Below are 13,700 nucleotides of genomic sequence, written 5' to 3'. Positions count from 1 at the left end.
AAATTTACATAACATAGCATGACATCTGTATCTCCATAGGTAGAGGTGTATACATATATATACAGTCCACCCACTCCTCGCCAGCTATGTTTAAGTCCTATGTGATAGGGGGCGAGCCTGTTGCCATCAACCGGACACAAACCCTGGAAACCACGTGATATCATTTAGCTATCTAAGATCCAAACATGGATTCAAACTCATAAAGTCGACTTCAGTGGTGTAGAGTGAAACTGCCATAGAGGCAGCCAATCAGCTCGCGACACCAAACACTTCAGGACCCCGATACCGACCCTCCGCCGTGGTCGACGATTTCCCTCATTCAGCGCTTATCGCTATCGACTCACTAGGGTCGATTAATTCTTTCAAATATTTTTCCTCTCAGACGACGCCCTGAGCCGAGGTTCGCGCCCAACTGGGCACCCTCAGGCCTGTTGTCTTAAACGTTGTACCCGGTTGAGAGCCTTCAGCGCTCCCCAAGTCCGGCCAAGTAGTTAATGCCATCTGCGGCAAATCTACAAAGTTACGAACGGAAACTCAAGAGTAGAATTAAAATAAGCATGGATAACCCGTCTATTGTTAGTTTTTGTGTTAAGACCTTGAAACTGTAACAGCTTGTCTACTTGCCATTGACAATTAAATAGTTACCTATTTGGAAAGAGAAACACCGGGAGCATATTTCATAAAAGTTACTATTGTAAATTACAACGAGAAATTGGCGTTTGTTGCGAAACTAATATAAGCCTGCAAAATATACGATCTTCTTCTTCTATCGTGTGGGTTGTGAGGTGGATTACCAACCCCATCAACCGTGGTGTCACGGTTATTATTCAGCCGCCAAAGGTCCCTGGGTTCTCTATTTTTACTCATAAAATTTTATGTAATAATTTACCATGGCATACTATTACTTGTCCTATTATTAGTTACGCATAGTATTAATTTGTCATAACTTTTTAAGCATAATTTTGAAACTCATAACTACTATAAGCATAATAATTAATGACAATAATGATAATATATAAGCATAATTATTATAAGAATAAACACTATACTCCGAATAAGAAAAGTTTTGGCACAACTTTGAACATTTTCGAAACTTACTTTTCCTTGGCTGCATTGGGCCACCCCCGCCTCACTCTAACCTACTGTTATGCCTTGTAAAAATTATGACAAAACACTATTATTCTAAAAAAGAATTATGGATACTTATTTATATGCGAATCAAATTTACACCAACAAATATTAGTCCAAAAATAAGTTATACCTAACAAACCAGTATTTCTAGATGTAAAGTACTATTATGCTAAAAAACGTTATGCAAAAAGGATTATGATAATTAAAATTATGACAAAAACATTTATGCATTTTAAGAGAATCCCAGGTCCCTGACATGGCTCATGTAACAACTACTAACTTACATCAGTAAGTAGTAACCGGGACCAACGGGTTAAGATGCCTTCCGACGGATCATCTTACTTTCGGACTTTCGGACAATCTGATCAGCCAGTAATGTCCGAACCAAACTTGGGACTACAAAGTATTTTTTTCAAGTAATTCAAATTTGAATTAGTCGTCTTTCGTTGAACAAAAATTCGGACTGTGTTTTGTTTTTTGGGCAATTTATGGTTCGTCATATTCTTAAAACTTCTATACCACGCGTGGCGGGAAGTTGCCTTCTGGAAGTTTGTGGCTCTGCTCACCCCAATTGTAGTAGCGTGTTTTATGCCTGTTCGTTTGTAAAGTCTATAAGTAGTATTTCTCTCTGCACATCTTTAAAGAAATCTGTTGCATTCATTTCGTATCGTACAATTTCACATTCATAAAACTAAACTAAACAAGTTATAATTAGATCAAATATTTAACATTATATTCACGAGATTGTGTTGCAAGCTGATAATATATATTATCTCTGTCGACATAATGGAGTAAAATGGGGTAATAAGATGTTTATCATCGTCAAAACAAAGATGATTTACTGTTTTTGGGACGAACTGAACGCGTAACATAACATAGCATCGCGCCTGTATCCCCAAAGGGGCAGGCAGGGGTGTATACAGTCGAGCATATTGCCGTCAACAGGGCACAAATCCTCGAAACTACGTGATATCAATTATACAATACAATACAAATACACTTTATTGCACCAAAATAAAAAGAAATAATTACAAAAACACTCTCAACTATGTACATGGCAAATGGCGGCCTTATTGCTTAAAGCGATTTCTTCCAGACAACCATAAGGTGAGGCAAATAGTAAAAAAAGTAAGATTACACAATACAACAACATTACAAAAACAGAACCATTAACAATTAAAAAAAAAGAAAAAAGTACCTTGGAGTATATTCAAGACACAAAAAAAACAGAAAATCTATAAATATACAATTATCTATGACCCAAACATGAATTCAAACTCATAAAGTCGAATTCAAGTCAAAACCATTTAAGTCACGCATAACAAAAAATAAAAAATATTACACGTCCTTTCTTTTAAACAATTTAAGTTGCGTGAATTTTCTTCCTAGAAAATAAAACCATCACCTTTGACTTCAGAGTCACGCTCTTGTCGGTGTATCGTTCTTAAGAAAAATAAGACAGTCGTTTCAGCGATTTTCCGTGCTTCAGAGGGCACGTTAAACAGTCGATCCCGACTACTATTTACCTAAGTATGTAGTCGGTACATGAGTCATGTCAGACACCAGGGCTGATCTTCTTATCGTGTGGGTTGTGAGGTGGATTACCAACCTCATCAACCCTGATGTCAGGGTTATAATTGAGCCGCCAAAGGCCCTTGACATGTCTCATGTAACGATAACTCACTTACATCAGTAAATAGTAACCGGGACCAACGACTTAATGTGTTTTCCGAAGCACGGATCATCTTATTTTCGGACAATCAGGTGATCAGCCTGTAATGTCCTAACCAAACTAGGGATCACAAAGTGATTTTTGTGATGTGCCCCCACCGGGTTTCGAACCCGGGGCCTCACCGAAACCCGGTGGCTCCGGATCGTGAGTCCTACGCTCGACCACTGGACCACAGAGGCCGTTACCAGGGTTGATGAGATCAAGTTTGAGTTTGTTATACTATACAGCATTGTTATACTAAACCCACATTCCCGAGAAATTCATTTTCGGAGGTATGTGACCTAACCTGTACTGGGCTGGTTTTCGCTTCGCGGATTGGAAGGTCAGACAGGCAGTCGCTTCTGTAAAAAACCGGACCTGTCAAATCTTCGGGTTAGGTAAGCGGACCCCGTGAAAAACGGGATAATGCTAGGGGGGATACTTCACACCTCTGCCTACCCTTACGCGGATACAGGCGTGACGCTATTGTTCGTTACGTATACCTACAAATGTTTCATGACCTTCTAACAATTACTAACTTAAAGTAGAATAATTATGAATCGACGCGTGTTGCAATAGTAAACAGGGCTCGATTACTTACAACAAGACTGAAGGCGCGTTATCTCGATGTTAATATAATCTTATCATGGCTAATTGTATATCGGTTCACCATTGAGTCGTAGTGTGTACAGTGAATAGGAACATGGAAGTGTTGGAACCAAATTTTCAAGTGAGATTTTCACAGCTGGAGTCCGACTGGAGAGTATTTATATCCAAGTGAGTGACACGTTGGTATTGGTATTGGTATTCGCGGGCCGGTTTCCGCAACTCGACGTCTGTGCGCCTATTTTGCGTGATACCTGAAACGGCTGGATTACTCCAGCCAGCCTAGTTCCCCAAGGAAGTCTAACAGTCCTTTGACGTTGCTGACCACCTTAGGGAGGCACCCCGTCAGGCCGAGGTGCTTGGCCCGGTAGTTGGCGACTCCTCCACACTCCAGTAGAACATGAGCCGCTGTCTCCTCCGCCTCCATGCAGGCTCTGCATAGGGGGCTGTCAGTGACACCTAGTGTGAACAGATGTTTGTTGAAGGCACCGTGACCAGTAATAACAGCTGTTACCTGTCTTAGTGAGTGACACGTTATAAGAATCTAAACTACGCTAAGATGAAACACATAATAACGGGTTCTTACCGCGTTTTACATCAGGGATATGAGACTCCCGATATTTCGACACTGTTGCAAGTGCCATGATCACGGGATGACCAATGAGATTGGAGTGGATTAGTAATATCGGGAGTCTCATATCCCTGATTTAAACGCGGTAAGAACCCGTTATTATGTGTTTTAATTATGATAATAACCGCGTAAACCTAAAACGATGATGGCTGTTTCGACGTAATAAATTACAGCAATTAGCTCCGTCAATAGCTCAGCGGTGAAAGAAAACATCGTGAGGAAACACACCTTCTCGAGAAATCATCATCACCCTAGCATTATCCCGTTTTTCACAAGGTCCGCTTACCTAACCTGAAGATATGGCAGGTCCGGTTTTTTACAGAAGCGACTACCTTCCAACCCGCAAAGGGTATACCAGCCATAATCGTCTAAGTGGCCAACATAGCGTGTTGTTTCGTGTTGCGTAGGAATATGATAGAGTTCTTTGTTTCTTTTGTTTGTGGTTTTTTTATGTTTTTTTTTAGTATTTCGAATTACGAACGATAGTGTTTTGTTTTTGATTAAGTAAATTATTCTTTCTTGTTTCTTTGTTTTCTTAACTCAAGTAATTTCTTTGTCATGTAATGTTAATTATAACTCTGACGTCTGGTTTGGTGATGTCTGTCATTGACCTTAGAACCCATCCGAAATTAGATGTAGTATATTAGGTAGGTATTCGTATTAGGTATACGCGATATGGAAACAGTTGGTTTTGCATAAAATACGTGTTAATTTACGCAAATGACCCAATTAAACAAAGCATTGTTCAACACGATACAAATAATGCAAACACGGAAATGACTTATCAGTAAGTACAATTTCTATTCAGTAAGTAAGCTTACTGGGAGCGGGAACGAGTCCTGCGTGGCCTAGTGAGGGCTCTCGACCTAGAGGTCCTGGATTCGAACCCCGGTGGCACTATCAATGTTGTTTTCACGAGATTCCCTGATATTGTGTCACATTGTCACTTTCGTGAATTGAATCCGGCCCTCCAAATTGTGATAGGGACGCTCTCATCACCAGAACACGGGAGTTTTTATGATGATATTCATCATAAGAGAAGAGCCACGTTCTTGTCGGTGTAACATTCTCCATGCTGCTTTTTTAGGGAAATATGGCAGTGGTGATTATCTATTAAATAAATACAGAAGGGCGATAAAATTATTTATTGTAATAGTATAATAATTGCATTTAATCGTTACATTTTATACCAGGAAGAACAGTAAACAGATACAAATGATTGTTCCGGTCATGTAAAAATACGAACAACTGGTAGTTATACACCCAATTTATAATTCACAAGGCCATATTATCGGAAGGAGCCGCGGTAGCCTATTTGGAAGAACGCTTGTCTCTCAGTGTAAAGTCGCAGGTTCGAATCCAGCATGGGCCTAAACCTATGTTGCTAATATTCGAAATCGTTTCTCGAATTCATGTTAGGATCATAAATGATCATCACGTGCTCAGCGGTGAAGGAAAACATCGTGAGGAAACCCACATTCCCGAGCGTTTCGGAGGTATGTGACCTAACCTGTATTGGGCTGGTTTTCCCTTCGCGGGTTGGAAGGTCAGGCAGTCGCTTCTGTAAAAAGCAAGTCGTGTCAAATCTTCAGGTTAGGTAAGCGGACCCTGTGAAAACGGGTCAACACTAGGGGGAGCACAGCAAAGAAGTTATTATTTTATTATTTATAACATAACATAAGTTCGCGACTGTATCCCAGGTAGTCAGATGAACTAAGTACCCACACCTCACAGAGCTTTCCGTTGGACCAGAGTAACATGACAAAGAGCAAGACGTTTGACTGCGAAATGTATCGTTTTGACATTTCATAAAAAGTATCTCATTTGACCAACTGGTCCTATTGTCTATTTAGTCGTTAAAAATAGATAAATATATAAATTGACTACTTATCTGGAGGCATAGCAGTGCCACCGCCAAGTCGCCAAACAGCACGACGTTGCATCCTTTTTTGAATGTTTTTCGAACCCATTCATGGCATTTTCAATCCCGTGTTTCATTGTGGATAAAACTAGAAACTTGAATAACTTATACCACAGACAACAAGCGAAGAAAGCATTGGGTTTTTTTTAACAAAGCAACAACGACAGCCATAATAGAGGTCTTTTTTGTGATCATGACGCAAGCGCAATTGCGACCAGCCGACGATTCTGTAAACGTCACTTCACTTCCACTTGCTGCGACTAAACAGTTCGTCCAGCCTAGTTCTGAATGATATTTAAATAAGTTAAAAGGGACCATGTTCTTCTTGTCGTTTCGATGGCATTCAGATTTTTTCAGCCCAGTATTTTGCCACTAGGACAGCATTTTCGGTGGCATTCATCAGCTCCTCTCGCGTACAGGTATCAGGGCACGCGGGGCAAGGTGTTAGATGAGCCATAGTCTGTGGCGTAACACCACACACGCAGCTCAGGTCCGATCCGTTGAGAAAACCCCACCTGGACAGGTTATCTTTACTTCGGCCAACCTGTGTGCGGATTATTTTTCATTATAACATAAAGAAAGGAAAAGAAAGATAATATTTATTATTCGAGGACGCCACAGCTGCAATACAATAACACATACAGGGTATTAGTTACATCGTAAAGAATACTAAGGGTGACGATGTTAATTCATGTTTTGCCGAATTTTTTATTTCTGTGTGTTTTTATGACTCACTTTTTACCCTAAATTCAACTTGTGAGTTGGGCCTTGTGCGCTAAACCTTAAATACATACATATATAAGATCACGCCTATTTCCCGTAAGGGTAGGCAGAGACTAGACATGCATGCTCGCCGGTTTGGAGTACTTTTAACCAGTTGTTGACAATTGCAACATAAAATACATTTAAAAAAAAGGTTATAAAAAATATTAATTCTTTACTTTATTAATTAATTTTGTATTCATCGATCTTCTCTTATTGTCGGACGTGTTTATAACCTTTGTAATGACCTACTAAAGCGAAGTGGCATAACAATCAGCGTTTCTTTAATACAGTCTACGAGTGGTGAAATAATCAGTCCACACACATTTTAACACCGGTGACTTCTCGATAATATAAAGTATAAACTTCTTAATAGGTATGTAACTAACTATTGGTTCTTAAAACAATAAGCTAGTTACCAACTAGTCAAATCAGTTACTTTTTACTAAACGTCAAAACACGAAATTACTACGGAATTTGTATGAAAAAGCAACCTGTGACGTCATAGAAAAACGTGACAAAATTTCGCACTTATTATTACGTTTTTCTTTGTTACAATTCATAAATAGAAAATTTAAAAAGTTTTTGTCACCTTTACATCTGTCTTTATTTAGTAATCAGAATTTCATAATTTATCTTTGACCTAGGAAATTGCCCAATTGTAACCTGTACAGTCATGAGCAATATCATGTACCCACTTTAGAACCCTGTCGCACTATCATATTTGACATTTAGTGAGAATTACGGTTTAATTTGTCAAAAAAGTTAATGTGACATGGTATCAAAGTGTATTGTATACATATTAATGCTCGTGACCGTATTAGAATCGCTCCCTTGTTTTCAGCGCAGTGAATGCCATTGCCAATCTGTCGCAAGTCGTAACCACATTTCTACATTTTTTGTAACGCCGATACGACCCGAAGAACATTATGCTCTTAGCCAAAATAATTGCTCCCACATTTTGTTCTATTTTTGTGTTATAACATTTTTTTTTATGTTATTTTGTATTATTAAAAATATGTGTTACTTGATATGGATAATACTGAACTGTAAGTTTACGTAAGCCTATCAAATCTCTAATTTTCGATCTGAAGGTCCAGGTTCGACTATCGAGTCTCGAGGGGGCCACTATCCAAAATAACTGCGAGACTGTCCTTTGTTTGGCTAGGACTTTGCAGTCGGAATCACATTGTCCGAAAAAGTAAGATGACTCCGGGCTTCAGAGTGCACAATAAGCTGTTAGTCCCGAGTTGTTAGTTCAAATGCATCCACCATGATAGTGCTTCAGACATAGAATAAAAACCATGATATGCGCAAAATACGTAACTCTTCCTGGTAATCGGGTGAAAACATAGAAAAAGAAAATTAAGAAATTTGAAAAAAGAACAATTTTTTATATTAAATTCTAATGTCATTAAAAATATATCACTTTATAAATTTTACCTGTTACCCGTGAATTGTCCGCGATAAAATATAGATGGAAACCCTACTTTTAAAAGTATCGATATTTCATACAAACTTTCCCACCCTGTTTACCCCTTTAAGGGCTGAATACCGCAAAATCCTGCCTTAGTGACCACCTACGTCCTAAAAGGAGCACCCATACAACATTTGACACTCCTTGCACTTGAAGTTTCTAAGAGTTCGTGATAAGTGTGTCAGCCAGGACCATAATGAAGACTATAGAGTACCGGAGAGGAAATATGATTGGCCACCTGATACGACACGATTCATTTATAACAAACATCATAGAAGGCGAAATTGAAGGGAAGAGAGGAAGGGGTAGACCTAGGAGAACATTTATGAAACAAATAAAATAGAAGGTGCAGGTCGTGTCGCATCGGGAGGTGAAGGTTTTGGCGGGAAGAAGAGAGGAATGGCGATTATTAAATAAAGAGAGAGAGTCAGTCAGTCAGTGATCTTCTGCTCTTATATATATAGAAAGTACATTGCATCGAAGTTTTTAAAAATATAATTCTTAATTTAGTTTTTAAACTGAAAAGCGTTTTTAGCTGAAATGTTTTCTCGTAATAAATGTTATAAGTTTTACTGCTGAGTTTAACGATCTGCAATGCGATTTAATAGCATCTAGATTGCACTTTCACTATTTTTTACACTTTATCAGGAATAGGTGCACAATAGGCTAGTTTTCAACTAGTCGAATCAGTTACTTTTTACTAAACGTCATAACACGAAATTACTATGGAATTTGTATGAAAAAGCACACTGTGACGTCATAGAAAAACGTGATAAAATGTCGGACTTGTTATTACGTTTTTCTTGATTAAATTTCATAAATAAGTTAAAAAGAAAAGGTTTTTCGTTAGTTTTAAATCTATCCTTATTTAGTAATCAGAATTTCATAACTTCTCTTAAACCTAGTACACGAATCAGTACTGGGGGGGTTAAAAAGGCCACATTTGTTTGCATTGCACACTTACTTATATATGCGCGAATGTCAAATTACAATATTCCTTTTTTAGATGAATTGCTTCGATGTCGCCTTTTTGTGGGTGGGTGTGGAGATTTCAGCACTTTACCGAATTGCCAATTTTGTCAAACACAAGCTTGTTTTTATACAGTTTTAAAACTATCTCTCTCTTGCATTCATTATACATGAGAAACCGTTAATTTATGACGAACTTTATGGTGACAAACCGTACCGATGGCTTCCATCTTGGCCTCTGCAACCGTTGAGGTTGGTTGATGTTCTAAGATATGTAATGTTATTTTTATGTGTTTCCAGAAATCTCTCCCGGTCACCGTCTCCTTCTCTCCGCAACACTGACGGCATAGATCTTCTAGATAATGACAAGGTAACACTCATTCACACTAGTACAATGACGGTCTGTTTACTCCAGTGGTTGAGCGTTGTGCTCACGATCCGGAGGCCCCGGGTTCGAATTCCGGTGGGGACATATCAGTAAAATTACTTTGTGATCCCCGGTTTGATTAGGACATGCTGATCACCTGATTGTCCAAAAGTAAGATGATCCGTGCTTCGGAAGGCACGTTAAGCCGTTCGTCTCGGTTACTATTTACTGATGTAAGTACGTAGTCGTTACATGAGTCATGTCTGGGGCCTTTGGCGGCTCAATAATAACCCTGACATCAGGGTTGCTGAGGTTCGTAATCCACACCATCGACTTCTATGCGGTCTTCCTCGACGTCATGCCCGCCCTGAGGTATCCAGTGAGTAACGACCTGTGCCCATCGCTCTGGATGCATCCGACAAACGTGTCCGGCCCAGTCCCACTTCAGTTTGGCGGACTTTTTTCCTACATCAGCGATACCTGTTTTGGAGCGCAGTGTAGAGTTTCGAACACGGTCGATTCGTTTGACGCCTAAGGCACTGCGTTCCATTGCTCTTTGGCAGACCTTTGGCAGATCTTCGCCTGCTTATTAATTATTGTAAGTAGCATTATAAGAAGAAGTATAAATATTATAATGTATTTCATATATTGCAATTATTTTATTCTCCCGCGGCTATTCTTATACCACCTCAGGGTTGGCTGGAACAGATAAGTCCTCCCTTCATCATCACCAGCCCATTAACGTCCCCACTGCTGGGGCACGGGCCTTCCCTATGGATTGGATAGGGAGATCGGACCTTAAACCACCACGCGGGCCCAGTGCGGATTGGTGGTTATTAACGACTGCTAATGCAGCCGGGACCAACGGCTTAACGTGCCTTCCGAAGCACGGAGGAGCTCGAGATGTTTTTTTTTTTGTGGTCACCCATCATAAGTCCTCCCTTGTAAACGTCCATTTCATGTTTGTGATGTAACTAGTTGTTAAGTGTGTTGCGGACCCAACTAGTTACTATTCTCTGTTCGGTACCCCGCTAGCCACAAGATGGTAGTGTGACTAGGGATCGACGATCCAACGGTGTTATGTTGAAAGTTGTATAAATGCGTCTTGCTGTGAAAACTTCGATATCGCGTTTCACGACTGCTTGAAGACTGCATTATTGAATGTGGCGCCATCTGTTGCATGTGGGCGGAACTAGGTGGTCAACTAGTTGGGTCCGCCACAAGTGCAATAAAGTATATTATATTTACATGCCGATGCTTCGCTGTAGACACTTTACATAGATTAACTTTTAAAACAACGCGCCTGCCAGCCTGGATGCCGGCCAAGTAGTTAATGCCATCTGCGGCAAACCTACAACAATAAATCACGTCAAAAAAAACACCCAGCTTGGATCATGTGACGCAGGGTCGAAGAGAGGCAGGATTTATTAGTTGGTTTGTATGTTGCAGTTGAGCGAGACAGCGATACACGTTCCATCGCACCCGGCCGGCGACACGGTGTCCGTGTCCAGCGCCAGTGAAGTCAACCTCGCCTCGCTGCCCGGCAAGGACAACCCTAAGGTGAGAGCGAGACGACACTAGAGTAATTGGGTCGTGTACTAGGTTCAAGATAAATTATGAAATTCTGATTACTAAATAAAGACAGATCTAAAACTAACGACAAACATTTTCTTTTTTCTATTTAACTTATTTATGAATTTTAATCAAGAAAAAGTAATAATAAGTCCGACATTTTATCACGTTTTTCTATGACGTCATAGTGTGCTTTTTCATACAAGTTCCATAGTAATTTTGTGTTTTGACGTTTAGTAAAAAGTAACTGATTTGACTAGTTGGAATCTAGCCTATTGTACCACTGTGTGAGCGAGACAGCGACACATGCGTCCACTTGAAACTGAAAAGTCCCTGTTTATGGATAAATTATTATTATTTATTATTATTACAAGTTCTTATAGCTAATTTACACCACTATCCAAAACAGACCCAAAAGAGCGTGTTAACGCGATAAATTGTTTTTAATGCAGTGTTACAGTAGCAACCCAAAAAGACCGAAGCCTGTGATAGGGTTAGCTACAAATTTCGTCTTAAAACAATGACATAAATATACATATTCAGTAGGTAGACAGCGCGGCGTAATTTTAATACAAAAAAAAAACTTAAAATAGATATTAAAGGATTAGTAATAAATTTAAAATTATGTAGTTAGTAAATAAATACATATATTATATTGTTTATTTACACTCCGATTCCGCTCAAGAGCAAAATCACTAAAAGCATAGAAAACTGTCCTTTCTGTCTCAAACGCCATATATGTGCTATCTTCTTCTTATCGTGTGGGTTGTGAGGTGGAATACCAGCCTCATCAAACCTGGTGTCTGTGTTATTATTGATCCGCCAAAGGCCCCTGACATGGCTCATGTAACGATTACTCACTTACATCAGTAAGTAGTAACCGGGACCAACGGTTTAACGTGCCTTCCGAAGCACGGATCATCTTACTTTCGGACAATCAGGTGATCAGCCTGTAATGTCCTAACCAAACTAGGGATCAGAAAGTGATTTTTGTGATATGTCCCCATTGGGATTCGTACCCGGGGCCTCCGGATCGTGATCCCAACGCTCAACCACTGGACCACGGAGGCCGTTATTATGGTACGATAATTGCCAAATCACCAGATTAGGTAAGCGGACCCCGTGAAGACGGGACAACGCTAAATACCCGGAATAAAAATAAACTTGGTTTACAAGTCAGTCGATTACATAAGATCACTAAATCTTTTAAGGGGCAATGTATACGTTTTTACAATAAGATTCCCATTGACGTTCAGAATTTGCCTTTCAACTGTTTTAAGGCAGTAGTTAAACAGAAACTTTAAAGTTAGTGATTATTTAGAAGACATGAATGCATGGGATTAACTGTCTGAAAACTGATATTAGGCAGCTAAATTACTCAATTGTATAAAAATATTTTATGTTTATTTTTTTTAAAGAACGTCTAGGGTCCTGTGCCGAGGTTTTTCTTGCAGCTTCTTTTCCCCGGCTATTCAGGTTGTCAGAAGCTGCAGTAGTTTTAGGCGGATGAGACGTTCGTTATGTAAAAATTGACGATTCAAAGTGTAGCTATGGTACCTACTGAATGAAGATATTTTTGAATTCCCATATAATTTAATAATAAATAATACTAATTACACATAGATACAAAATTATAATTAAATGATTTTTAATAACGAATTAACGTCCATGTGCACATGCGTTTCATCTCGAGCTCCTCCGTGCTTCGGAAGGCACGTTAAGCCGTTGGTCCCGGCTGCATTAGCAGTCGTTAATAACCATCAATCCGCACTGGGCCCGCGTGATGGTTTAAGGCCCGATCTCCCTACCTATCCATAGGGAAGGCCCGTGCCCCAGCAGTGGCGACGTTAATGGGCTGATGATGATGCACATGCGTCATGTTCAAATAATCCACCTCGTGTCACTCCCGGCGCAAAGGTGCCAACAAATCAAACTATCCGCGTTTCCACGCTGGACAGCGATGGACAACCGTTGCACAAGGTACGAACCGGAGCGGGCGTCATAACCACGTTAATAATAAAATTTTTGAATTTGAATTTGGAGATGATGAGATAAATGATGCACCTTCTGCCTGCAGCTAACCTCCCCGAACCCTGCGCGCGCCGACTCCGCCGGCCGCACCAAGAAGAAGAGCTGGTACACCTCACTGTACCCCACATACAAGAGCAAGTCCGATGACTTCAAGCGGCTGTTCAAGGATCTACCAGATGACGAGCGGCTCATCGTCGGTGAGTACTTGCGAACTAAATACTGCGTCCGGCCTAGAACTGAATACCATTAAAAAACTTAAAAAAAAATACATAAACATAAACAGCCTAAATACGTCCCACTGTTGGGCACATGCCTCCCCTTAATCAACCGGAGAGGGTATGGATCGTACTCCACCACGCTGCTCCACTGCGGGTTGGTGGAAGTGTTTTTATGGCTAATAGCCGGGACCAACGGCTTAACGTGCCCTCCGAAGCACGGAATCAACTTACTTTTTCGGACAATCAGGTGATTCAAGCCTGAAAAGTCCTTACCAAACAAAGGACAGTCTCACAAAGTGATTTA

At 40.1% G+C, this 13,700-nt stretch overlaps 1 protein-coding gene across 1 annotated transcript in view; it reads left to right on the top strand.

Moving 5' to 3' along the window:
* Window positions 1-13,700, top strand: part of LOC126371582 (protein Aster-B-like) — a 56,748-nt gene that overhangs the window by 2,006 nt on the left and 41,042 nt on the right. The window contains exons 3-5 of the mRNA XM_050016904.1: window positions 9,509-9,578; window positions 11,025-11,135; window positions 13,225-13,375. Of these exons, the coding sequence (XP_049872861.1) occupies window positions 9,509-9,578; window positions 11,025-11,135; window positions 13,225-13,375 (332 nt within the window). The remainder of the gene's footprint in view (window positions 1-9,508; window positions 9,579-11,024; window positions 11,136-13,224; window positions 13,376-13,700) is intronic.

This window comes from Pectinophora gossypiella, chromosome 12 (genome assembly GCF_024362695.1).
Source record: "Pectinophora gossypiella chromosome 12, ilPecGoss1.1, whole genome shotgun sequence".
Lineage (NCBI taxonomy): Eukaryota > Metazoa > Arthropoda > Insecta > Lepidoptera > Gelechiidae > Pectinophora > Pectinophora gossypiella.
The sequence above is the reverse complement of the archived record's forward strand: the minus strand, read 5'-3'. Positions and strand labels throughout refer to the sequence as shown.